This window comes from Haemorhous mexicanus, chromosome 5 (genome assembly GCF_027477595.1).
Source record: "Haemorhous mexicanus isolate bHaeMex1 chromosome 5, bHaeMex1.pri, whole genome shotgun sequence".
In the NCBI taxonomy this organism is placed as follows: domain Eukaryota; kingdom Metazoa; phylum Chordata; class Aves; order Passeriformes; family Fringillidae; genus Haemorhous; species Haemorhous mexicanus.
In genome coordinates, this window is record NC_082345.1 from 30,395,925 (window position 1) to 30,421,517 (window position 25,593).

At 38.8% G+C, this 25,593-nt stretch overlaps 1 protein-coding gene across 6 annotated transcripts; it reads right to left on the reverse strand.

Annotated features, from left to right (window-relative positions):
* Positions 1 to 3,865: 3,865 nt before the first annotated feature.
* TMPO (thymopoietin) lies at positions 3,866 to 25,593 on the reverse strand. 6 transcript variants are annotated; one of them, XM_059846735.1, is made up of 11 exons: positions 25,186 to 25,593; positions 17,347 to 17,473; positions 15,579 to 15,734; positions 13,920 to 14,020; positions 9,202 to 9,321; positions 8,998 to 9,093; positions 8,333 to 8,443; positions 7,431 to 7,520; positions 7,283 to 7,348; positions 7,031 to 7,122; positions 3,866 to 5,751 (listed from the first exon to the last, which is right to left on the reverse strand). In XM_059846735.1, the coding sequence occupies exons 1-11, from the start codon at positions 25,426 to 25,428 to the stop codon at positions 5,460 to 5,462; spliced, it is 1,494 nt and encodes a 497-aa protein (XP_059702718.1). In that variant the 5' UTR covers positions 25,429 to 25,593; the 3' UTR covers positions 3,866 to 5,459. The 6 variants fall into 6 exon arrangements, with proteins under 6 accessions (XP_059702718.1, XP_059702714.1, XP_059702713.1 ...); XM_059846731.1 differs by lacking the exons at positions 7,283 to 7,348; positions 7,431 to 7,520 and having other exon boundaries at positions 25,186 to 25,590; XM_059846730.1 differs by lacking the exons at positions 7,283 to 7,348; positions 7,431 to 7,520 and having other exon boundaries at positions 8,998 to 9,321.

The window sequence follows — 25,593 nt, forward strand, 5'->3', positions numbered from 1 at the left end:
AAACTGTGAATTTGGTTTTTGTTTTAAGTGACAATTAACTTCTTACAGCTGTATTAACAAGAACTACTAAACAGCATAGCCCCATGAAAATACAGGGATAATGTATGTTCTTGCTGAATATATATCATTTCACAAAGAAAATACTGGCCACTTTTCCCAGATGTGAAGGAATAAAATAGCAATAGCATGTAATTCAAACCACCTAGATTAATTTAATTAATTTCTGAGAGACATTGCAGGTAGTAAAAGGTGAAGACTTGAAAGATGTTACCTTCTAGTGTCAACCTCTGTCTAATTCACAGTAAAAAGAGCTATTGTAAATTAAATCCATCTATTTAATCAATAGCTCTACATGTTTTATGAGTTAAAAAAATTTCAGTTTGCAAGTCTGGAGTGTTTTTAATTTCATCTATCCTTGTGTTTTAACACCCACCGCATACCCTCTCCATTTCCGACCCCAATTTCACCTCACACTGCATACAATCAAGGAAATGCAGGCTAGTTCCTATCTTACAGTAACTTTTCACAGTTCTAACATTTTGGTGAAGACTGCAAGCAAAATCAAAGCTCTTAGGAGCTTGTTTCCCAGGTGACCTTGTTTTCAGAAATACACAAGATACTGAAACAACCATCCACACCTTGGATAACCAGGTAAGCAGAGCAGCATTTGCTTGGGTTGTAAGCTTGTACTTTATATACACTTTCCTTGTTGCAACATCAGAACTACGAAACCTTGGCCCTAGAATCAGTCATGGATCAGGTTTTACAGCCAGAGGGAAACCTTAGCTTGCAGCATTTCCTTCACCAGGATCCAAGCTTCCAATGTTGAACAACAGCAGTCACATATTCTCAACACAAAAAGTAGTGAAACCTCTATTCTAATTGCTGCCATGTATATCCTTGTCTAATAATATTTCTTTATTTTTTTTCATTCTTCTCACACATTATATGGTTTATCTCTTAAGCATCACAATTTTTTTTCCTAAAGAACAAAAAACCCAGTGCAGTTATTATGTTTTAATCACAGGCTACCAATCCTAACAAAGTGAGGTGGTGTAGGCAAGACTGGGGGTAGCACGGTCGGGACGGATGGAGACGAGCGATCTCTGAAGCCAAGTCGTGGGACTTGCGGTTTATTGCAAAGGGCGTGGGTACAGGGCCCTGCTGGGAGCTGCCAGCTGCAGCTCGGAGCAGGCCCGAGAGAAGAGAAAGGATGAGAGGGTAATAACGTAAAAGGCAAGAGCTAAGAGCATAGAAAAGTGAGAGCAAGAGTAAGAGTAAGGGCGCAAGAGTAAAAGCAAGAGCATAAGAGAGTGAAGTTCCTGTTACAATACAATATATCATCTTCTGTGTTGAATATTCTGATTCTCACTAACCAATCTAGTACAGCATACAAATCCTATAGCATTTACATACAGCCTATAAGAATCACTACATTACCATATTGTGCTACATTTTAAACCCAAAAAACTATCCTTCAGACCCCTTCTGCCAAGCTGGCAGGGTCTGCTCTGACCCTTGGACCTGCCTGCTTGCAGAGGGTATTGTTTCATAAAAAGGGGATTACCTTCAGCCGGCCACACCATTGTTTTCTTCTTGTTCAGTAACTAAGGGATGTCAAAGCTTGCTTTCATTTCAATCTCGCTTATAGTTTCTATATTCTCAAAATCTTTTGCCAGGCAATCATATTTGTAAGGCTTTCTTGTTTCATCTTCCCCAACAAGGTGGAACAGAAAACTTGTGGGATTTTTTTTTTCCTTTTAGTATCAGCAGATACACAGTACTTACAGGTGTCTATACCTTAGGACTGCTTTACAAGGTCAATTAGCTTGGATACCCTGTGCTATCTGAAATATGCATGTACATATCCACTGTAGTAATCTGCTGTAGCAAAGCAGCCTGGTAAATTCCCTCAGGAAAAAGAAAAGCAAGTCAAAGGACAGTTTTAGACAAAGATAGGTAGACTTACCAAACACACAATAAAAGCCATATTAACAGACAACAAAGGATATGCTGAAACACCTACCTTTGCAAACACAAAATTTAAAATTATACATCACAACATTATTCATCCTGTATCTATTCCATCCAATATGTTACTTAAGCCATATCAAAGTAAGCCAAATGTACCATGCACAAGGTATGCCACGCAATTTTACCAGCTTCATTTGCAATTACATAAATTTTACTGCTGAGTCTTCTACAAGTCTTTGGGACCTGTATTATTTAAAAGCATTCTTTTTGTACTCAGCTCTTCTGCTTTGAATCTGCATAAACTAGTCAAACTATTTTTAAAAAGATATCTTGTCCACAAAACTAGCAAAGAAGGCAATTAGCAGGAATTTTAATACCATAAAGAGTTCTGTAAGCTATGCCACAGGAAACAATGCAAAACACATAGACCAAGCCCAGGAGGGATCCAAAATCATTCTGTAGGCCAGTGCTGAGTGTGCTTTTTAGCAAATAAACTTGGAGAAGAAGTTATTTCACACTGTTTCTTATGCAAATACAATTAAAGGTCTTAAAACACACAGAGAATTTAAATTTAAGATCCTTCATGAAAATGTATTATCTTAGACACTACTGAAGCTCTCCCACTCTCACCATGGATCAGATGCTGTAAGATTAATCTCAACACTGCAAGTGAAATCCTCTAGTGACTCACAGCCTGATACCAGACTCCCAAGACTGGATACATGTTGAAATTTTTGCACAGAATTTAAAGGGGAAAATATAAGCTGTCAACTCCAATTCAGACAGGAAATCAAAATCTGCCAAGTTTTCAGCACAGCATTCTGAGCAGTATGACCAATCAATCACAAGACCCAAACCCAAAAAAACATTCTCATGCCTATTAACTTCCACAGACCTTTTCCAGGCCTGTTGTAGCCCTTGCCCTAGAAGGGACTTAAATCATACTTTCCACATCAGAACTCCACTCATTTTTGCAACTGGATTTTGGATACTAGTCCATAAAGTTGCTCTATTTTGTCATTGATTCTGAAAGTTCAAGCTGTCTCTGTCTAAAAAAAACAAGATGAACTCACTGAACAAAAGTGAGAATGTGTAAAAGGAGGGGGGAAAAAGGAACATCAGTGCCTATTGCTTCAGCACTTTGATAAAAAGACTACAGTATAATTTTAAACTTCAGCTTAACTTCTACAGCAGTAGTTAGAAGGCTTTAAGCACATACAGTACTATGTGTTGCTCTCACAATACCATGAAAAATTCATCTTTGGGGCCAGGAGAAATCTCCTCCTCTCAGGGCTACCTCCCATCATTAAATGTCTGAAATATAAAAAACCCCAATCCTTTCTTGAAGATGCAATGCCTTCCAACTACAACTGAATGTGATGTGGGTTACTTTGAGGACTTTTCTAGAAACCTCTACCATCTGTGAGGTAATACTGAAGTTGAGAGCATTCTCCAAAACAGTGCAAAAATGAAAGAATGGTGACACTTAATTGTAACAAAATTCAGTGTGCAGTATGTTTTGATTGTGGTTTGCTTTTTTTCTTTGATGATGGTAGTAGTACTGCTGGAGGAGGTTAACAGAAAGTATTTCATGTAACTAGGAAAGAAAGCTATATTTTACATTGAAACATGCAAAGTGGTGTGAGAAATAATTTAAAGTGAAAAGGAAGTTCTGTAGCATTGAAGAACAAATGAAAGCTATCTTCTCACCCTATCCAAATTAAAGGCCTGACATAGGCTAAAGGACTATGGCACAAAACTCTGATACTGCAAATATGATGATACTTCTCTCACCAGGTGACATGAACTGACCTGAGTTCATTATCAGATTTTTAATTTTTTTTCAATAGGGAAGACTGTAGCAGCACAAAATGACACCACTGATACATCATTTGTCTTGCTTTCGCTGCCTTTCAGCAATGCATTTATTTTGATAAGGAAAATCCACACACATTAAAATCATTTTTATTTTTCTCCATTTTTGACACCAAAAGTGAATGTCTTATGTTACAATTCCCTATAGGATGGACACAAGTTTAGCTATTTGAATTACTCAAAAAAGCAGTTTAGAAGGAAAAAAACATTAAACAGGAAAAAAAACCCCAAAACTATTGCTTTGCTACAAATTACCATGTTTGTCCCAAAGTTCACAGAAAGTAAAGCTTCCCCATAGCTATAGTCTACACAATAATTGTACCTAGAGAAAAAAGATATTGACTATTAACTAATGTTCTCAGCTTTTTATAAGTAGCACTTTAAGAATAAGTAGTATGATTTATTGCAATTTTGTACCAAGCAATAAGACTGAACATCTGTATGCTGCAGATTTAAGCACACCAAAAATGTATACATTCACTTTTAAAAGATTTTTGCTTATCACTCTTCATTGGTAGTAGTGAAGTCAGCTGCCTGCTCAACCAAGTTACACAATAGAGAGTGTTTCAGCATGCTTCCACTGAGAAAAATAGTCAATGGCATGAAAGTAGTAAATCTCACCTTAAAAGATGAAACTAGCAGAAAATGCAGCAATGCCCTCTTCGTACAAGAATAAAACTTCATATGGAATTTTCACACTTTGAGAATACTTTTCTACATGAATATTTAAAGATAATCACATAAAGCTGTGTTGGAAAGACCTCGCTTTTTTAAAAAAGAAAAAAAGACCACTGCTAATGTTGAAATTTCGACTGCTTCAGATAACAATCTTGACCCAAAAAAGTATTTTAGTAGCAAATTATTATGATGTTGTTTTTATTTCCCACACATTTTACTAATAAATAAGTTCCTCTAAGACATCTCTTGCCAATTAGATTTGTATTCAGCTCCTACAACACTGTAAGCACTAAAATGAAGGGATACATTTAAATGAAGTTACACTTAAACAGAGTTACTAATATGATACTAAGACTGTTACAGAAATGCAAACAGGTTTACAGTTACACTTACTAAAAAGTTACAGTAATCTACAGAAAAGGTTGTTGTTGTACTCTCTCTACATCCTAAGAGATCAGTTATGTTGTTACTGAAAAAATGCATAAAGAAATGCATTTCCCTTTTCCCATGTTAAAATCCTTCTCCACTATAGTCTCGAGACAAGTACAACTTCTTTTCTGTACAAAGGAAAAGCTTTAAAAACACAGCTTCACATTTTACTACATTTTTGCCCTTCTCAGCTTCCAAGTTCTTGCAAAAACAAATATACATTTTCTCAAAAGTGAATTTAAAGGATGTCCACATTAAAAAAATAAAGCCTACAAAAAGTTCAAAGATTTAAAAAAATGTTACTCCTATGGCAGTGATCTCCTACTTGTCCAAAGTCCAGAAAGTTACTGATGTCCATTTAATATTATCTTTCTTCATTTATCCAATTTATCAGGTTCCAATCACATTATTTGTAAGAAGTCCTTGAGCCGATGAGAGGGCAGAAGAGTTCTCTACAATTAAAAAACAGGAGATCAAATTGGGTGTGCCTTTCACAAAGCTATTCATTCGGCACTGCCTGGACTGACCATATTCAGGTATCTAGAAAAAGGATTTCCTTGATTAGTTTCCATTGACTGATAAACCAAAAACATGAAGACTGAAACAATAACAAAGAGAAGAACTTTTATCCACAGAGGAACAGGGCGTTCTTTTTTTATTGGTGGTTTCTCTGACTTGATGTCAGCGGAGGTACCATATTTCTGCGCATACTTAGAGTAACTTTCCTCCAGTATGAAGTCACTGTGCTCTAGAGGCCGGCTCGCAGCTCCTTTGATTGGTCTACGGCAGCTAGCACTGTTAATAAAAAAAAAACACAACTGAAATACTGCATATTTAAGAGAGCAATCTAAAGTACATTCAGAAGCTTTAGTGTAATTCAAGAACTAAGAATTATTTCTGGTGAATATACTACCTGTAATACTACTTTTGAAGCTTGACAGATGGACATGTTAACAATTCAGTGTTCAAGCAAACACTCTACAAAACCTTGAAATGCTACTTCACCCTATCCATGCAAAAAGTTTTTACAGTTTGATTGCCAGCTATGATCCTATCTCTCTCTATTTGCTTTTTTAATCATTATTTATGCAGCCCCGCTGGGATTTCTAAACATAAGATTATCTCTGGCCAATAAAATATCTACTGATGGCTAAGCCAATACACAGAGCCAAAAGACAAAGCAGCAAGGATTAAAAAACCCCATGTACACTGGCAAGTTCCTATATACAAGGAGTACACATATATGATTTTTATTTAAAAGAAAAGAAAAAGTGGTATGGATTTAACTAGACCTCAAAACAGGAGAGCAAGCTTGAGTAGTCAGCAGACACACTACAGTAGTAGCAACTGGTACTATATATTCTCCTTATGGTTAAGAGTTTATGCAATTGCAGTTTAAATTGAAGCTATAATTCATATGTTGGAAACACAGGAGAAAATTTCACATCTTAACATGGGCAAACTTTTTCTCATATCCTCTAAACTTAGCAATTTTTAAAATTACCTAATTAACCAGAGGGTTGCATGCAGAGGTTCAATTTTTGTTTAAATATATGACACAAAACCCCCCCCAAAATGCACAAGTAATAGCCCTTCCTAGATGCCTTCCTTATTCATGCTAAGAGTAATCAATATGACTGCCACCTAAAGGAAAAAATAGGGTATCTGAAAGTTCTTTCTTGCTTTGCCAAAAAACCCCTCAAATATATACTGCAAGAGTTTTCCTTAATTTACAGCAGGCCTAAGCAGCTGCATGTTGTCAAAAACTTAAATACTGCAAGTCATTACCACAGAAAAGCCCTTTCCATTTAACTTTCACCACCCAGAAATTCCAGTAATAATTCCTACTATAGTACCACCCTATTCTTCCTTCTCCAATTTCAATAGAGAGGGGGCTGTTTTGGTTACAAATCTATGTGCATAGAATAGAAGAATAGGTGGCTGTCACAAATCTCATTGAGCCAGAGTGCAAAAACTATTCCTCAGAAATCTATCAATATAATCAAAAGATATTTCTCAGCTTAATCAGGTTTACAAGAACCGAGAAAAAAGGCCCCATAAACCTTAGAATTACCTAATTCCTGTAGGTGTTGATACTTCATAAGGGAACAATTCTTTAAGAATATCCCTTTCTACTCTTCTTTCTTCTGTAGTTCTCTCCAGCACCTAGGAAACCAAAATCAGTTAGAGGCCGAACAGACCGCAAAACAAAAAGTTTCTGCATGGCTATCTCAGTGACCACTACCATGTGCAATTTGTAAGAATGAATGAGTCACCCAGTGCCATTCAAGAAGTTTACTTCTTGTGTTTTAGAAGTTTGTTTAACCTTAATTATTGGCAGCCATTCGGTCACTTTTGGTGTCCTAAAGCATTCAGTGATCGCCTCAGTTTCCTTGAAGATAAAAAATAAGTTGTATAAATCCTATAAACCTGTGAGCCGATGATGTAGATGACCAAAAAAACTTAACCATCACCTCTATCATGGCTGTGTTGAGCAGATCACAGGACTGGTTGTGACCAACATGATTTAAAAAGCATTGATGTGGGCAATCTGTCTCTTCTTGCTGTAATAAACCATACAGTATGCTGTAATAAACCACAGTACAGTAAAATACTGACTGAAAAACCCCATCAGCAGTTTGGAATAGAACATCAAGTTGACCCACAACATTCTATTTGACAACTAAGTCTACATTGCAGTCATATTGTAAATGAAGTGTTAATAGCAGCTTTATCTAGAGCTATATAAACAGACAAACAGCATCTTGCAATGTAGAATTCCACATTACAGTATTACATTAATACAATTACATATACTTGCAGGTGCTTTAGACAGTTCTCCAAGAGATATAATTTTTGACAGCTTGAATAGGTTAACAGTAAAAGAATTCTTTTCTTTCTTGATAACTGTCAGAAATCTACAGATACTTTTTTTAATTCAGGCATTTGGTCTAAAATGATTCTATAACTTAATTCCCTAAATTAAAGCACATTGTGTTTTTTCAGGATGGGCTGATTTACATGCTCAAAGGGAGATAACCCATGTCTACTCTACTTTGAGCTATAAAGAATAAAAAAAACCAACTACATTTTGTTCAGAAAAATAGCAGCACAAGGAGAAATAACACATCAAAATATTTGTCTTAGGAAAAAAGAAAAATCAGATTTTCACACACACACACCCAAATCTGAAAGGGGAAGATGAAAATAAGTTTATGTTCTGTTTTATGTCATGTGACAACACTAGTTTATTTTGACTGGTGTCACCTGGGCAGTGACATCCTCCACCCCCTCTGTACTAAGAAGTAAGCACATACACACAAGAATTTTGTTCACAGAGAGTAAGCAAGAGCAATCTAAGTTTTAATTTATTTACTTCAGCTGTCATCAGTAGTTTCTTTGGTGTTCTTCTGGGCATGTCTGAGAGTTCACTGACTGACAGTGTAGGAGCTGCATGCTTGAAATTTCCAGGCACCCTATTGCCAACCTGCCGAGATTCAAAATTGTTCAAACTCAGAAACAGCCAAAATACAAAACGAAAAGGGGCAAGGTGGCAGAACCAAAAAACAAAACCTTTATGTGCATTGAATATATGCATGTTAGCAGTTAACTGAAGAAGGTTATGTAAAACATGCTCCAAGATCAGCAAAGGAAACACACTGCTTATCATTCCAAGTAGTTTCTTTTAAGCCATTTAGAAACATAAAAGCTATTTAGTTCACAAGAAAAGCCAAACTTAAAAGCAAATATTCTGCATGTACTTAAATAAATTAAGAAAGCATCTTAGCTTGTAAAGTGGTTCTTTTCAGCCCTCCCCCCCAAATGACATTAGGTGGGACCTAGGTGTTGACCTAGTCCCATCTCAAAGTGAAGAGTATTAGGTACTAGAACAGATTCTGAGTATGTGTTCTTAAAGACTACTGAATAGTCTTACTTTCCTTAAAACAGTCTTCTATTTGTGCAAAACAGAATGATTCTATCAGTGAAGATATTACAGAAGAATACCATAATTGATTAAACATATTTACTAAGCATATTTACTAGGGTCTCGTTGCTTGCAGCCAATACAGTTTCATTTATGGGAGTACTCTCTGATATTACAGCATCATCTACAGGCAACTGTGCTGTAGCTTCCACCTGTTTGTTTAAAACAAACAAAAGACAACAATTGAATAAAAGAGCCACTGGGACCCTAAGAGTGAGAGAAAAAAAAAAATCTTGTCTATTAAAAAAGCCTCTCATCACCCTTTTTCTTGGTGTTCTTCTTGACACTCTTGTAGACTCCCTAGAAAATGCCTGCAGAGGTCCACTTTTTGAAGATCCACTTGTCCAGACAGTTTCAGTAACTCCATCTTGAGAATAGGTCTATTCAAGCATCAAACACATGATCATATACATGAAAACCAGCTCCAAATATCAGATACTCACAACCAAAAGCCAAAATAGCATGCACACTCCAGAAGCAACATGTCTACAATCAAAAAACTGTGGATCCTACAGCTAGAATATAATGAATAGCTAGCTAGATTAGTAGCATTGACCAGAATACTTACATTTGAGCATATTGTTGCTCAAATACAGAACAGAATAGATAATGCCCAACAGTAAAAACTGCTAATTTGCTCACTGCCGTATCATGAGCTAACATGAGGAGTTACATCAAGTCATGGACAGCAGACATGAAGCTTTCAGTTCCATTACATTTCCTGCCTACACACACAAATACAAAAATAAATCTATGAGCATAAGCAGAAAGCATCACCTTTTTCTCTACACAGACAGGGTTCTATTTTCTCAAGCAAAACTGGGCAGTTTATGCACAACCACTTGTGTTTCAACAGGAACTAATCGTCAGCCATAGGGAGCAGGGAGAGACACTTAATGATCTTACAAAGTTTCCACATACAGGGATGAAACTAACAATTTTCACATAACAGCAGGTTTAAACAATCAAGCCTGATACAGATCTCTCACAAATTGAAGTAACAGCATGAAGCACCAAACTTTTATAGCCATTAACAAACACAGATGATTCCCTATGCTTTATTGCAAGTTTCGTGCTCAAAGCAAATATTCCCCTCAAAACTAATTCCAAGATGGAAAGGAAGATGTGGATCTGCTTCATCTACACTACATACAAGATTTTCTTTTTTATTTGGTTAAGTTTAAATATAAAAATATTACTTTTTTAATACTTCTTATCTTTGCACATTAACGCCTCATACAGTGATGTATTACCAAGTTTTTGGAAGCTACACTCACTGCTAAATAAAATTATACACTGCAACTGTCGTTACAGGTTCAATAGTGGAAATTACTTCACTAGAACAGTTTCAGCCCCAAAACAATGTGTTAAGAGAACAGGCTGAAAAGTATTTATTAATTGAGAGGGGACAGTGAAACTAGAAGCTGAGCTGCTTTATGGTTCTATGACAAATTCTGTATAACAGCTACTACATACACAGCAGAGGGAGCACAAGTGTTTCACTTCATTCCAAAGTCACTGAAGTACTTTCTAAAACAAATACACAGACCTCAGGTCCAAGCAGATTGCAATTCTTTTTAGAATTGTAGATTACAGCCTAATTCTCCAAAATTCTTTACAATTTTAACAGACTTATGATGAAACATCTTCTAACCCTTTCTTAAATATTTACCAGACATTGCATTCTCTTCCTTCCTGCAACCTAGAATCACAATTCCCCACCTCAACCCCATACACCTTCTATATGAAAGGTGTTCTTTAGAAGCTTAGAGAAGAAATACTAATTTCAGAGTGTTTCTACTCAGGAAAGCAGGAAGACAAATTCACTCATACTAGGAACCATGAGCTCCCCATTCCAGACTATCTGGCTATGAATTACTTATCTTCTAATGAAAGATAGCACTTCACTAATAACTGCCTCTCTTCTTCAGATACTTGAATCATGGTTTAAGTACCAACTTTCAATTTTTTTCTTGCATGAAAAGTCTAGGAAAAACCAGAATCTACTGCATAAAACCCATCCAGATTTCAGTAGAACACAGTCAACAGACAAAATGAAAAAAGAAATAAAATTTGTTGTGTACAGTTATAATTATCCTCACTGTCAACAGAGCAGGCCTCTAACCCTATCAAAATGTAACGCTCACGTTGGGTACACCACCACCCTGTAATGTAACCAGAGAAACTACAATGGTGTGGTGTGGTACACAAGCAGTGATCAGTATCTGCTTCTAACTGTCAAATAACTCATGGGCAGTGAAACTACAGATTATGACTTTACCTCAGCTATTACTTACCAAGTTACTATACAGGTAGTAAAAAAAAAAAAAATTACTGGGAGGAGTAGGGGAACACAGCACATGCAGAATGTCACTGGACAAAGTTTCAGAAGAGAGACGAGTTCTACATTACTCCTGAAAATTTACATTGTTTAACCCGCCTCCTTCTGCCCAATGCCATTTCCTATGACATGTCAGGCTCAGTTCTGAACTCCTACTCTAGATTCACCTACTGGATTAGAAGGGGGTATTTAAATTAGGATTTCCTGCCAACTTCTCACTATGAAGAGGTAATTAAACATAAACAGCTGAGCTCAAGTCCATCCAGCCCTCCACTGCTAACTGACTGATAAGACCATATTCAACCTCCCCACCCAATTTCTTTTGCAGCAGGCCGCCAAATAGCTATCTATTTGCACTCTCTTCTCAAGAGAACAGCTACATCCAGCCATGCTAAATTACAAGCAGTCTTGTAAGCTACGTACATCTGGTCTAAAACCAGTGCTACACAGGACCTAGAAGTAACTAGCAAGTCTGCTCGCTCTACACTGCCCACCAGCTCAGCCACACCATGCTTCAGACTATACTCCTGCAGAACTATTTCAACTGTTATGCACTGTGTGGCCACACAGTGCATAACAGTCGAAATAGTTCTGCAGAAGGAGTATAGTCCCTTGACACATTGATGAAAACCTACAATGCAATTCCACTGGAAGAAGGGGAGGAAAGAAAAAAAAGTCTCCACGTTCTGGTTTTGTTCTCAGCAAAATACATGACTACATACATTTGCTAGCCAAAAGCATTAAGTTGTTCTTGGCTTCAAGCAGCTGCAAAATTTAACTGGGGGGTGGGTGGGGCTGTTTTGTTTTGGGTTTTTTCAGTGGTTTTGTATGTTTGCTGTATTTAAAAAAAAAAAAAACAAACAGACAAGAAACAATCAGAAGTTCAAAAGTAAAAGGTTTAACTAACTAAAGAGAGTTTCTGAAGAATTTGGCAATTTTGAAATGATGTAATGTTTTCATGATTCTTTTGATTAACTCCTGGTAATTAAAAGACAAGTTGCAAAATATTGCATCTCATCTGTACTGCACATGTAAGATTGCCAAAAGAGTAATGACATGATACTAATATAGTGAAACTAGATGACAAAAAATTGAGTAAACAAATCATCACTTAAAATGGCACAAAAATACCTCGCTACATCTCTTTAGTTCTGTAGACAAGCTCCTGAAGACTACAAGTTTTCCTTGTTGACAGCAGAATTAACTATCTTTATTACACTGAAGCTGATAGGGATTTCTGGCAGAATAATCACTTTGAAAAAAGTGATTCTTGAAATACAAGAATCTAAAGATTAAGATGCTCATTATAGAGACCATTACAAGCAGAAGTTGCCTGATCAAATTAAAGAATGGTGCACTGAACTACATGTGTGTTTAAATTTTTTGAAGTAAAATCTGTTTAGCTTGCACCCTAAAACTCCAACTTAAAATAAGCAAACTAGTTATGGATCTCCATAGCTGTGTTGTATTACTCAAGGTCATATAGCAGCATTTCACCTGCTAGAGAGACATCCATAGCTAAAGCATGTTTATACATATATACACACACACTAAATAGCAAGCATCTGGCATTTAATAAAGTATTGAGAAAAGTCACTGCAATCTGCTCAAATACACCAAGCAATTAACAAGCCAGATTCTGAGTCACTGAATGTTTCTTTATGAGTCCTTTACTACAGCATAACTCCACTACTTACTGGACAGATGAACAGCACTCTAGAGACTTTAAGTATCCTAAGGTAGGGAAGAGGGCATTTAGTGATGCTTTCACATTAGAAGGACAGATCAGCCATCAACTACCAAACTCTGTATTCAGCAGTTTGAGAATCAGAGGTGCTTTTGTAAAATCCCTCTTCCATCAAGACAGCAGAACTAATATTTATAAGTAAAGAAAAGTGGTACATACAGGTGGGAGATCTACACTTGTTATTTTTTCTTTTTCTTCATAGAAGTTTTTAAACAAATTTGTGTCTACTCTAGTACTGCTGCTACAAACATAGTTGAAGAAAAAATATTACATAGTCAGCTGGTGTATGTGTGTACACACATTCACAAACCTATATATATAGGCATATACCCAAATACATTACTTCACAGACTACATTTAAATGAGTCATTAAATAGATGGATTTAAAATGCATACCTATATCTGTAGCTATCTAATCATATATATATATATACGTGTATGTAAAAACACTTGTTAAAAAAACAAAAAAAATCAACACACCCCTTTTTCCTAACTTTTCTTTTTTTGAGAAACCACTGCTTTTATTAAATCAAATTCATTACAAGCATCCAACAGAAAGCTATCAGTCCATGTGACTTAATCTGCCAGGTTTCCAAAACTGAACATGTTAAGGTTGCCTACTAATCTTCTCTAGGAGGTGCTACAGCAGCTGGCAAGTCAGACAAACAGCTTTTAGCAGACCATAACTTTGAACATTATCAGACATGCTAAAACCAGCCGCTACAGTTAATTCACAAGATTTTCATGCTATATTAGAACAGGCTTCTAAAAGAACTTTTAAAAATCAGCATGGTTCACTTAGTCAAATGTGATGTTAAAGGTAGTAAGTGTTTAGTGAGCACATCACCTGCAGTCAGTAGCTGTTCCACAAGCTGCTATGACAAACATACCTGGTTGTGTTCGACAACTCTTTTTTGTTTGAGTGCTACCGGCGTCTTTGTCCTGGCTTTCAGAGGTTCTCTCTTCTCAAGCCTCAGCTCAGTCTTCGGATCTGCAACCAGTTTTAATATAACTAGTTTCTATAATACTACTGATTGTTAGATTAGTTGAAACCAAATGTATTTTAATAAAAATTCATTTTGAGAGGCAACATAACTCTTATGAGTTACCATTCCCTTAAAAAGCTGTGAAACAAGTACATTTCTCTATTAAATGTATAAGAACAAAGACTTTTGAAGAATAACCTTAAAATTGATCCATGTATTTACCTTTTTTGCTAAAAATTCTACATTTCAGATAAGCCTTGACAAATCCAGAAGCTCCATTTAGAAATGCTATCAAATTGCAATTCCTTCAACCAAAGTATTATTCTATTGATTGTAGTAAAGGTATTGAAGCTTGTCAATGTTGTTTTAAGTTGCTAGCTTAGCTTCCTCTAATATATGTCCTTTTATATAAAACCCCATTTCTGATGCAGTAGAAAGGAGAGTTGTTAGCAGTCATCTCACCAATAAAAAGATGCATTATTTCCACTGCTTTTCTAAAATTCTAGCTTTACACCAACATATTTATGATTTATTAATAAAAAAACTTTTTTTTTTGTAAGGGAAAAGGGGAATGTTTGTATTTGAGTTTTTTTTCCCAGTGTGTGAAGAATTCAGTATTTATATGAAGCATATGTAATTATAAGAAGTTAGCTGTCAGTTGTGACTGGGCTCTTGGCTGTCCCAAACATTAATAAATCAATCTCTAACATCCTTTCCCCTAAAAAGTGCAAAATATAAAAGTTGAAAAATAAGCCCAAATATGCAAGGGAGATCATCCAATTACTAGTTGTATTTCAGCCCTTCCTGTCCTATGTCCATGGAAATTCCTGTAAAAAACAATACAAAACAAACCCACTCCCAAAACCAAACCACACTAAATAAGCATCTTCTAACACTCCATTCAAGTAATTCTTTAAAATTTGTGCTGTTTTTATTTTTTTGTAAATTGCACAATGGTGTGGTTTTGGTCCCACTTTCCCCACCACTACACATGCTTGATACAAACTTGATATTAAAACCCACAAAATACACACCCAGGACCAACCAATCAATCCACCCCCAACTAAGTCCATAAGGAACAGAGCATAAATAGGGTTGAATCATAAGCGTTAGCCATTAAGCAAAAAAGAAAAAAAAATTAATAAAGAAACATTTATTCACTATCCCACAGTGAATAACTACTATAATTATAACTACGAAACTACTAATACTATGGTGTGAGCACCATAAGACAAAATTGGACTAGTACTTAAGTGTGAAGTGCAAAGAACATTGAAACACCCAATACGCAGTTCTCCTGTCTATTGGATTTACAGGCTCCATACAGTCTGGGGAAAATGGATAAAAGGGACCAGGTCAGTAGCAAAAGGTCTCCTTTCCCAGAACAGGCTCCTGGATCACTCTGCTGGCAGTGCATGATCAAGTACATGACTGACATGACCCACAGCAGTATTTTACAGTCTCACCCAACAGCAAGATCATACCTCTTTAGGTTATTTCTACTGCAAGTATTACTCATGTATAATTTGAACTGTTCCCATGCAAGTTCCACTCGAGCCTTACCTTCCTCATTGTCACTGTACTGGTCAGAATCATTGTTTCCATTCTGTCTGGTGTTCTCAGTAGTTGGAATCGCTGGGAGAGGCACAGGTGCCTTCAGGTCAGGACCTTGTTCCATCAGTTTCAAAAGCTTTTTCTCATAAAGTTTCCTAGTAGTAGCTATAACAAGGAAGGATACACGCTAAAGAAACAGTTTTAATCTTTCCTTACTTGACTGACAGAACTTGGCTGTTACATATTCTTTGGGAATTTCTGAACATAATGTTTTGTTGATTTTTAATCAGTTTGTATGGCCCAGAGTGTCTCTCTCTCTCTATATATATATACACACACACCTCTAGGTACACAACTCTGCCTCTAAAGCCTCTAACTTTTCAGTTTAAGAGAATTCTTAGATTAACTCAGACCTTCCTGTACACTGAAAGTTATAGAAAGGAAATCTATGGAAAGGGAACTTACCTGCTTCTTAGATATTCTACTTCATATTTTGCAATATACAAAGTTGTTATTCCCTTACAAAAAAAAGTGAATTCGATAGTGCAAAGGAAACAATTTCCATGCAGATTGCTCTATTATTCTCCTAATTCCCCTACCCTGGAATTAATGCCCCTGTCTTTACCTTGTTGGAAAACCCAGACCAATAAGCATCAGAGGTGGTGCAAGCAAGCATCAACAACAGAACTTTGTGCTTGCTGCCATCTAGCCATCAGGTTGGCTTGCTTGGACAAGCAAGAACAGCTGTCTAAAACATTTTAAGTCTAGCACATACTTCCATATTTTGACTTTGTTGGAAAAAATCTGTAGAGGTGACTGATGCCTGAGCTGTTAGCTGCAGAAAAAAAAATCTAGCTTTTGAAGTTTTCTGATAAGAGGAAACCACCATTTAAAAGAAATGGCAGCCTTTCAAGAAAGAATCCATACCCTCTAAGAATTAAAGGCAATAAATTAGACCAAATGTAAATGCCTTTCCAGTGGGCTACATAGGTTCTGGAGTACTATGCAAGAGGTACAGGATGAATGGCAAGGCATGCAGAATCAGCTAACTGAAAATATTTCAGATAAGACTAGGAATACACACAGGACTGCATGACACTCAGTCATGGACACTTCCATCCACCTAGGATTCAAGAACATTCCACAGAAGGCTCTGCATACTACAGACAACAATCTTTTTTTCAAGAGTTGTGAAATCAAATTCCCTTGCCATTAGGCTACTGCACAATCTGAAAGGCAAGGCACTTTGATCTCACATCACAGACAGTGTCCAAGGCAGGAGATTAGGCTGGGGTCAGGACTACTCCTGACATAGGCCAGCACACAGGACAGAATGCTAGGCTAGAAAAAAACATTAGCAAAGGAAAACATTACTGCACAATGCAGTGAGTAGGAAATGCTCTAGGGAAAGGGAAGTTCCCTGTTCTCATTTGGCTCTCAATACTATTATGTTATTATGTAAGATGTATTTCCTATTTAAGTGGGCCCAGATCTAAACCTCTGTATCAGAAGACCCCAGCACTGAACTTTAACTAATAGTCACACAGCTTCAGAACACAAGTTGGAACATCTCCAGCTGGCCTAGAACAGCAGAAACAAACTGCAGACTTGCCCGCTGAAACGCTTCTCAATGTAAACAGTCCAATGAAAATATCCTAGGTGAGAAGTAGGATTGCAACAGTACTGGTACTAAAAAGTAACTGTACCAGGGAAACTTCACAAGTGAGGTATAGTGAGAAATAAAACAGATTAATATCTACTAGTTCAATTGACCTACCTACAATTGGGCCAGGATTTACTCCATACTTCATAAGTTGCTCTTGAAGGTCTTCATTACTCATCTCTGTTATATCTAGGCCATCCTTCTCCTCTGGTCTGGGTTTGTCAGTTTTCTTTGTGGCTTTCTGGAACAGGAGACAGAAATGAGAGACAGTGTTTCCAGTTAATACCGAACACACCTTTTTCTTCTAAGGGAACAGGAAAACATTAGAGTACTAAACATATAAACCCAGAAGAAATTAATTCTATTCTCACCCATGGTCACTACTAAAGCCTATGTGAAACAGTACAAACATTTACACCTACTAAGAAAAAATGCCAAGTTTTCTACTTAGGAAGGAAATACCCATTACAAGTCTCCTCTTAAAATCACTCATTCTGGTCTTGTGTTTTAGTTTGAAGTTCAAGTATATAGTGGGAAGGGATTTCTTTCTTGTGGCTGGAGAAGTAGGCTTCTAGCCGTTTCACCATCACTACACAAAACTATAAATATTTGTTACATTGGCATTTCTTTGCATTATTTTTCTACCTGATAGGTAATTTCCTCCTCTAATGATAAGGAACAAGCTCTTTAGTACCTACATACTTTCAACCAAGTTTCCAAAACTCCTATTCCTAGTCAACCTGTCATTCTCTGTGAGATTACATGATATTACAAGGTAAGTAGAGGAAAGGCAAAAATCAGAAACAGTCTCAAAATCCTGCTTGTCTACTTAGGCCTCTGCTACTTGTAGCTCTAAAAAATTCTAAACCCAAGTCTGGCAACACTACTTGAACACTTGGCAATGCACCATCACCACATGCAGATGGCTATCAAAATAATCTGCTGAGATGCTACTCCTAAATTAGCAGTTTCCGCTCGATCCAAAGAGAGTGATCATAACACTTCAACTTGGGAAGCCTCTGTTGCTGCAATAGGGATTGTAAAAGTGAAGAAGACACAAAAAAGCATGCTTAGGATTTTCACGCTCTTTACTAAGAAAGACCTTGATACTGTTTTGAAATAAGTCACATTTGTATCTCAAAGTTGCATTATATAAACAGAAACAATTTCTGCACTTAGCATTTTTCTCAGCTCAGTTGTCCAAAGGGCCTGTTTGGGTTTGTTTTTTGTTTGGTTTTTTTTTTTTTTTTTTTTTTTTTTTGTACTAACAAAAGACTAAAAAGTCCAAATACAAATAGGCTATAAACACTCAATAATGATAATTTTCTTGTTGCATTTTATAAGATAGCAACAAAACACTTTGAGATGATTTACACGAGCTAACAGAATCTATCTAGCTATTAATGCAGGTTCAATACTTGTTTACATGCAAACTTGGTCTTGCCTCAAATATTTTAAAATATTTTAAAACTAAGCAGGGACTGAATGAGGGTTTCCCAAATATATCTGACTCCAAATTTTCCTCTGGCTTCTGGATATTCCAGCATGATAAACTTAGAATCAGCTGCTGAAAAGCAACAGAATCTCTAAGGATCATGGCATTTCTTTATTTTAAGAAATAAACTCCAAACAGTCCAAAGAAAGTATAGGACCATTAAAGAAGCAGATTTGACTAAAGAGAGATTTACAACTCACTTTATCAGTATTTCCACTCCTAATTAGTTTTTGAAGCAATTGAGCCATGCACAAGAAACAATCCTGCAGCTGCATGAGACTTTTATTCACTTTTGAACATGTGGGTCATAACATTTTGTCAAGTTAAATATTGCATTAACTTTCATATCATATTCAATGTGTTTTTTCTGGACTACTGGACTGTCCAAACAGAAAAAAAGTTCTGAAAAAAATGCCGGGTTTTCTTGTTGAGATCTGTTTAGACTAATGACAGCTCTGGTGTTTGCCCACATCACCAAGCAGATTAATCAAGATGCTTGTCCGTATTTCAGAAAAAAAGCTACCATGGTGCAGGAAAATGACATTCCAATGACACTTCAGAGAAACTGGAATCCTACTGTAATGTATCTCTACCTTTGTTCACTTAGAGACCACAGAAGAGACTACAACAATATACACCAGAAAAAACTCAGCATTCAGGATGCTTTACAGAAGTCTCAGCCATCAGAAATCTAACTGTAACTAATGAGTACCAGGGTACTCTAACACAAGTAAACTCACATCTCTCATGGTTTCTGTGTGGCTTTTTTCCTTCAAAATACCATTTCACTTTTTCCTGCACTACTGTCACAAACAGAGATCATCAAAACAGCCATTTTCAGCAAAGAAAAAGAGTAGGGAGGGGATGAAGGAAGTTGAAAGTAATCTGTGTTCTTCAATATTGGGCCAGATGTGTTCATTTTGTGTTCTGCAAGGTCACAGCTTTTACTTTTGAACACCTATTCTCCTTAGAGCAGGAGCAAATGACTTCCCTTGTACAAGTAGAAAGCTGCCATCTAACCATTCACTGGACCACCAGGTGAATCCCTAGAAGTTTAAGGCTGGATAGAAGACTTTCTCTCACCTCAAATGTGGCATGACAGCATCAACTTCAGCAACAACACTAAACTTAATTACCACTACCATTATAGTATAATGCATCACTACGCTTCCTGTGAATCAGGACAACTTGTCTGCTGGACTACACCATGAGAGAGATCAAAAGAGCTAGCTTAAAAGTTTAACAGTGTAAATTAAATACAAACAAACAAACCCAAAAAACTCACACCCTCATTTTCTTGTTTTATGACCACTGGCAAGATTTGTCTTACTGTGGTGCGGAGATGAAGCGCCTAAAATGAAATTGTGGCAGAATTTGCCAATGTAAGGCAGTGCCACTGACCACTTTGCCCATAATGTAAATATTTCTGCAACAATACAGCCAAATCTATGTAAATATTTCTGCAACAATATACCCAAATCAATAAATCCTTATCTGAACATCATCTAATCCAATCCAGAGTTTACAGCATAAAAAAATATTTCTAGCCATTGCTATTTTCTAGAAAACAGAAGATGGAAGATTATCTGCATACTTCACTTGAGAGATAGCAATTTGGTAGTGTTATCTGTCAGGCTTGGTTTCCAATTGCCTAGGAACTAATTCTTCAAATGAGTACTGAAGTGAATTATAAGCATGGGGCTACCACACAGCATTTTCAGCACTAGGGCCACAGCATAAGAAATTCATCTTCTCCAAGTATCATCATCTCTTGACAGCACAAAGCTTTCACATTCTTTTGCTAGCAAGAAGAGCAGACAATGCAAGCAACCCGAATTCAGAACCTACCCCTTACCTTAGGCATTCCTGCTGAGTAAAAATGAACAGCCAGAGACCAGCTTAATTAGGCAAACTTCATAAGCGCCTGTACTAGTCCCAGCACTGTCCCAAAGACAAGCATAAGAAACACGCTGAAGAAGCCATTAAATAAAACCAACAACTATGGGACATCACCAAAAACTATTTTCAAATCCCAAGGTAAATGGCATCTACATCAGGATACAAGGATTTTAATCCCAAACAGGTGCAGCTCCATCACTAGACACAAAAAGGGTCAGGCTTATTTACGATTTCTCTGAATGAGGTTAAGATAGGCTAAAGAAAGCCCAATTCACACCACAAGAATGCTGTTTAATTCTCCAGTTTGCAGAGTTCCCTCTGGTAAGAAATAACTATTTCTCTTAGGAGATGTGAAGTTAAGGAACTGGATATGCAAAATGTTAATAATAGATTTATACTGTGAAATAGATAGGTCTTTATTCCCCTTGTACTTTTTATTCTACCAAAGACAATCATTTCCTACAATAGAATTTCCTTTTTTAAAAAATCAAGTCCTACTGAACTTTTTAACCTTAAAGGCCTGGAGACAATATTAACCAAGAGCCACAGGACAGACAAAATAAACAATGGAAAGGGAATTATTCAGCAGCAATTCAAAAGATACTGATACACAGAACTTAGAGAATTCACAACCTTTTAACCTTAATTAGTAAGTGCCAGACTTAAAATTACCAAGCCTATGTACAGTAACAATCATAAATTATAAGATTACGGACTATTCAACCCTTCCAACCCCTTCTCCTCCCAAACACTAATTTCCATGTTACTTGGTGAAGGAAATGCACCTACTCAAAGTCTGAAGGTGCAGAACAGCCTGGCAGGACTTTTCACTGTAGTGGGAATTACTTTGGTCATCTCATCCCTGCTGCCCACAGCTTTCTCTCAAATGATGAGCACTTGTCAGCACTTCCCTCAGCACATGGGCACTTTTTTAAAAGGCTACAAAAGATTTAAACTGTATTCTGGGTGATGTTTATGTGGCAGGTTGTAATGAAGACATAGAGCCACACAGGAAACACCGAATAGATTCTCTGCATTCACTGGGCACGCACAGATGCTTTACACTGCCTCACCTGTCCAGTACTTTCCACAAACCTTATCTTCATAAACCACCACCAGTTTTACTATTACTTCTCTTTTCCAGCAGGGAAGGGGTTGAAGCTGTTGTTACCTCGGCTACAGATATCAAGACCACAGCATTCTGACTATGAAGAGCTGGCTCTTTATTTACTTGGCTACTTGATTAGAACAAAAAACTTCAACAACCCAAACAACTCTAACCCCTCCCCCCCACCAAACCAAACTGATAGGTCTCATGTATGACCTTTCAAACAGGCCCCTCAGGTCCAGATGTTCTCATCATACCTTCATTAACAAGAGACATTTGACTGATCTTTTTCATATAATCACTTTAAAGGTCAAAAATATCACTCATATATGGTTTAGAAGTGATTCTTCCAGGACATGAAATACACAACAAGCTCAGTCATAATAATCTATGCATTTTAAGCTCTGAACAGTTCCTGTTTGACAACAGCATCAAGATAATATTTTTGGTACATGCTTTAAAATAATGGTCCTAGAGAGGTAAAAATGTAATTTTATAGTTACTTTTCCTGTGAGCTATCTTTACTGACATTCAGCCCATAACTAACCAGGACAAGGGGCATTCAGATGCAGATGGTTCACCCTGCAGCAAAACAGTGTCTTGCATACCTAGTCACCCTCCTCACATACCACTATGCTAAACAGGCTTAAGGGAAAAAAGCAAAAAAGTTGCTCAAAAACATTAGAGCTGGAGAAGCTGGCTCCTCCAGACAATATTATCAGACTGAGGCACAAACAAGCATGATTTTAAAAGCTTTTCCTGCTCTGGTAGGAATATGTAGCCAAAGTGAGCTATATATTCTTGGGCTGGATAGAGCTAAGCCAGAAGACTGACATAGTCAAAACACATAATTTGCAATAGAATTCAAACTATGGGATTTTGTCTCTGCACAGCTTATTTTCTCTTTTATCAATAGAAAATAAGCACCTAAACGCATTATCATATGCTCATAACTTAGAAAAACCCCACTAAAATGACAGAGTAAACAGTTCAAAATTACTAATGACCAAAGCCGTGTCCAAGCTCTAGTGCCAGCATTAAGAGAGCGGGTGTAGCTTTCAGTGAGTGCAGCACGGACATTCAGATGATTCCTTTGTACTTGTTGCTCATATCCCCTTTAAGAAAAGCGGTGCCTGCCCCCCTGCAGGACCCCTAAGCCAGCCGAGCGATCCCGCGGGTGTCGCAGGAGCCGCTCGCAGCGAGCGCCCCGCGCTGCGAGGGCCCGGCCCCGGCGCGCCCCCTGGTGCCCGGCCCGCGCCGCCGCACGGGCCGCGACCCTGCCCGCGCTGCCCCACCCTCCGACTCCCCTGCTCACACGAGGGCTGCAACTCAACCAGGCTGCAGCCTCTGAGAGGCTTCTAACTATTTGCTGGCAATAAAGGGAAGGGCGAGCAGGCCCAGAGAGGGGTGGAGGAAGGCCCGTTCTTTTGCTTTACTCCGCCTCTCCATATATCCTTGCAGTTCCAGCTTCCTCCCTTGCCCCTTACCTCTAACTTCTTCCAAATGTCTGAGTGCTTTCCCTCCTGTCCTCTCTTAATCTTAAGATATTTTGCTTTGTATCCCAGTCCCCTGGAATGTCAGCCTTCCCTCACTCTTCCTCTTCTTTCCAATTGTTCTGGGAGCAAGTTGCTCTAGAGACAGGAGTGTTAATCTTTTTGAAGGACAGCTGATCAGAGAAACACCCTTATGCCAAAAGACATTAACAGGGACAACAGTTAGGCTACAAGCAGTTGCAGAACTACTCAAGTAGCACAAAGAAGACAACAAGCACATAACATCCAAGTTTGTTTTGCTTGGCAGGTATTATTTGGGATTTTTCTGAGTGTTTTGGTTCGGGCTGGTTGTTTTGGGGAGGGGGTGATAAGGGGATAGCGACACAACACAGGGCACAACGGACCCAAATCTGAGCAGCTCTAACTAGAGTATTTGCTGAAGTTCTGGAACTTCTGATGATACAGCGCTCTGATACTAACACACAAGATAAGCATAAACAGTACAGAGCCTTCCAGATATTGTTAACAAAAGTGTAGGAGTACCACCCATTCTGTAAACATCAAAAAAGTCACCCATAATTGTTTAAACTTAAGCACTGTAGAAAGGAAAACTCATATCTAGGATAGGAACTAGCAGTTCTGAGATGCTCCTCCTCCAACAAGCATGAAACAAGTCAGATTCAAGCTCAACCTGTTTAACTCAAAAGCACCTTATGAATGCTATCAGCAGACCACTCTAAATCAGAGAAATGTCTGTTTCACTGTAACTGCATTCAGTGAATGCCAGTTAAGTGTCTGAAATAAAAAGATGTTAAGGTAAATAACTTGGTTTTAGAGATCTCTTCCTCTTGAAGCGGCAGTTTTCAATGTTTTAATTTAAGAACTGTTCTCTTGGGCTTTTGAAGATTAAATCGTCAAAGATCTTCAAAGGACTCCGTTTTTCGGCACTCCCTTAACTAATGACCTTTGAAACATAGTATCTAAGACACAATTAAACAGTTTCACTATCACACACATTAGGAACCGGAAGCTGATAATCATTATCTAAGCCTCTTCTCAAGACCAGACATCTTACAATTATCAATTACAAGACTGCTTTCTCAGAATATGCAAATTTATAGTCCACTTACGAAAAATTAAGAAAGAAATCACAGCTGCCTAAAGAGAAAAATTTCAAATGGCATCAGCTTCCCCTCTTTCCTTGCATGTGTAAAATCTAAGAAAACAAGCACAGGGGACTAACTGAACAGGCACCAGAGGCGCTTTGCTATAGCACACATCTTAGAGGTACGAGCAAGACATCTACATTACGCAGACCCTCTTTACACTAAACAGTCCACTTCATCAAGCGAAACAAACCAGCTGTTCCCCCACAGCTTCACCCTTTCATTTAGAAGCATTTACACCGAGTAGCGCTGCTGCCGTACAACCGCGACAGCGGACCGGAGTCCTTTCCTAAGCAAGTTGCAGCCTCGCGCAGTTCTCTTGCTTCGTTCCTCCAACACCCAAAGAGTGTACGCAGGACAGCGTTCGCCAAGCTACAGTAAAGGTCTCCCAATTTACCCTCGGGGGGCCGTCGCACCCTCCACGCGCGGTCGCGCTGCCGCTGCCCCCCGAGCCAGCCGCTCCAAAGGGCGCTCAGGGCTGGACGCGTCCTGGAGGAGCAGCCGGCAGCCCCCGGCACCGACCCGCAGTTCCAGCTCGTCCCCGACGCGGGGCGGCCGCCCGGCAGCGCCGCTGACCCTCTCCCCCAGGCTGCGGGACCGTCCCGGCCGGGCACGATCCCGCCCTCAACCCGGCCGGAGCCTCTCCCAACCCCGCGTGGGGACCCCGGCGCGTTGTGCCGCTCCCCGAGCCGCGGCCGGCGGGCGGGGGCGGCCGGCCCCGTTCGGGCGGGAAAGCGGGCCCGAGGCTGCCGTGAAGCCAAGGCGGCGCGGGCAGGAGGCAGCGGTACTCACCCGCCCGGCGGCAGCAGCTCCGCGGCTCCGGGCGCCAAGAGGTGTGGGCTCCCGCTCCTCGTCGCTGGAAAAGTCGGGCTGCGCGAGGGCGGGCGGGTTGCGGGCGGTGAGGTGCTGCAGGTAGAGCTGCACGTACACGTCCTTGCGCTGCTCGCCGCCCGGGAGGCTCACATTGTTAGCGATCAGCTCGCTCTTCAGCTTCTCCTTGGTCAGCACCGACGGATCCGCCAGGAACTCGGGCATCGCCGCCGGCCGCAGCCGCCGCCGCTCTCCCGGGAGAGGCACCAACAAAGCGCGGGGAGAAGGGGCGGAGGAGCAGGAGGAGGAGGAGAAGGACTCGCCTGCTCCGCGCCAGGGACCAGCTCCACAGCGGGCGGGCGCGCGCACCGAGCGCTTCTTCCCAGCCAG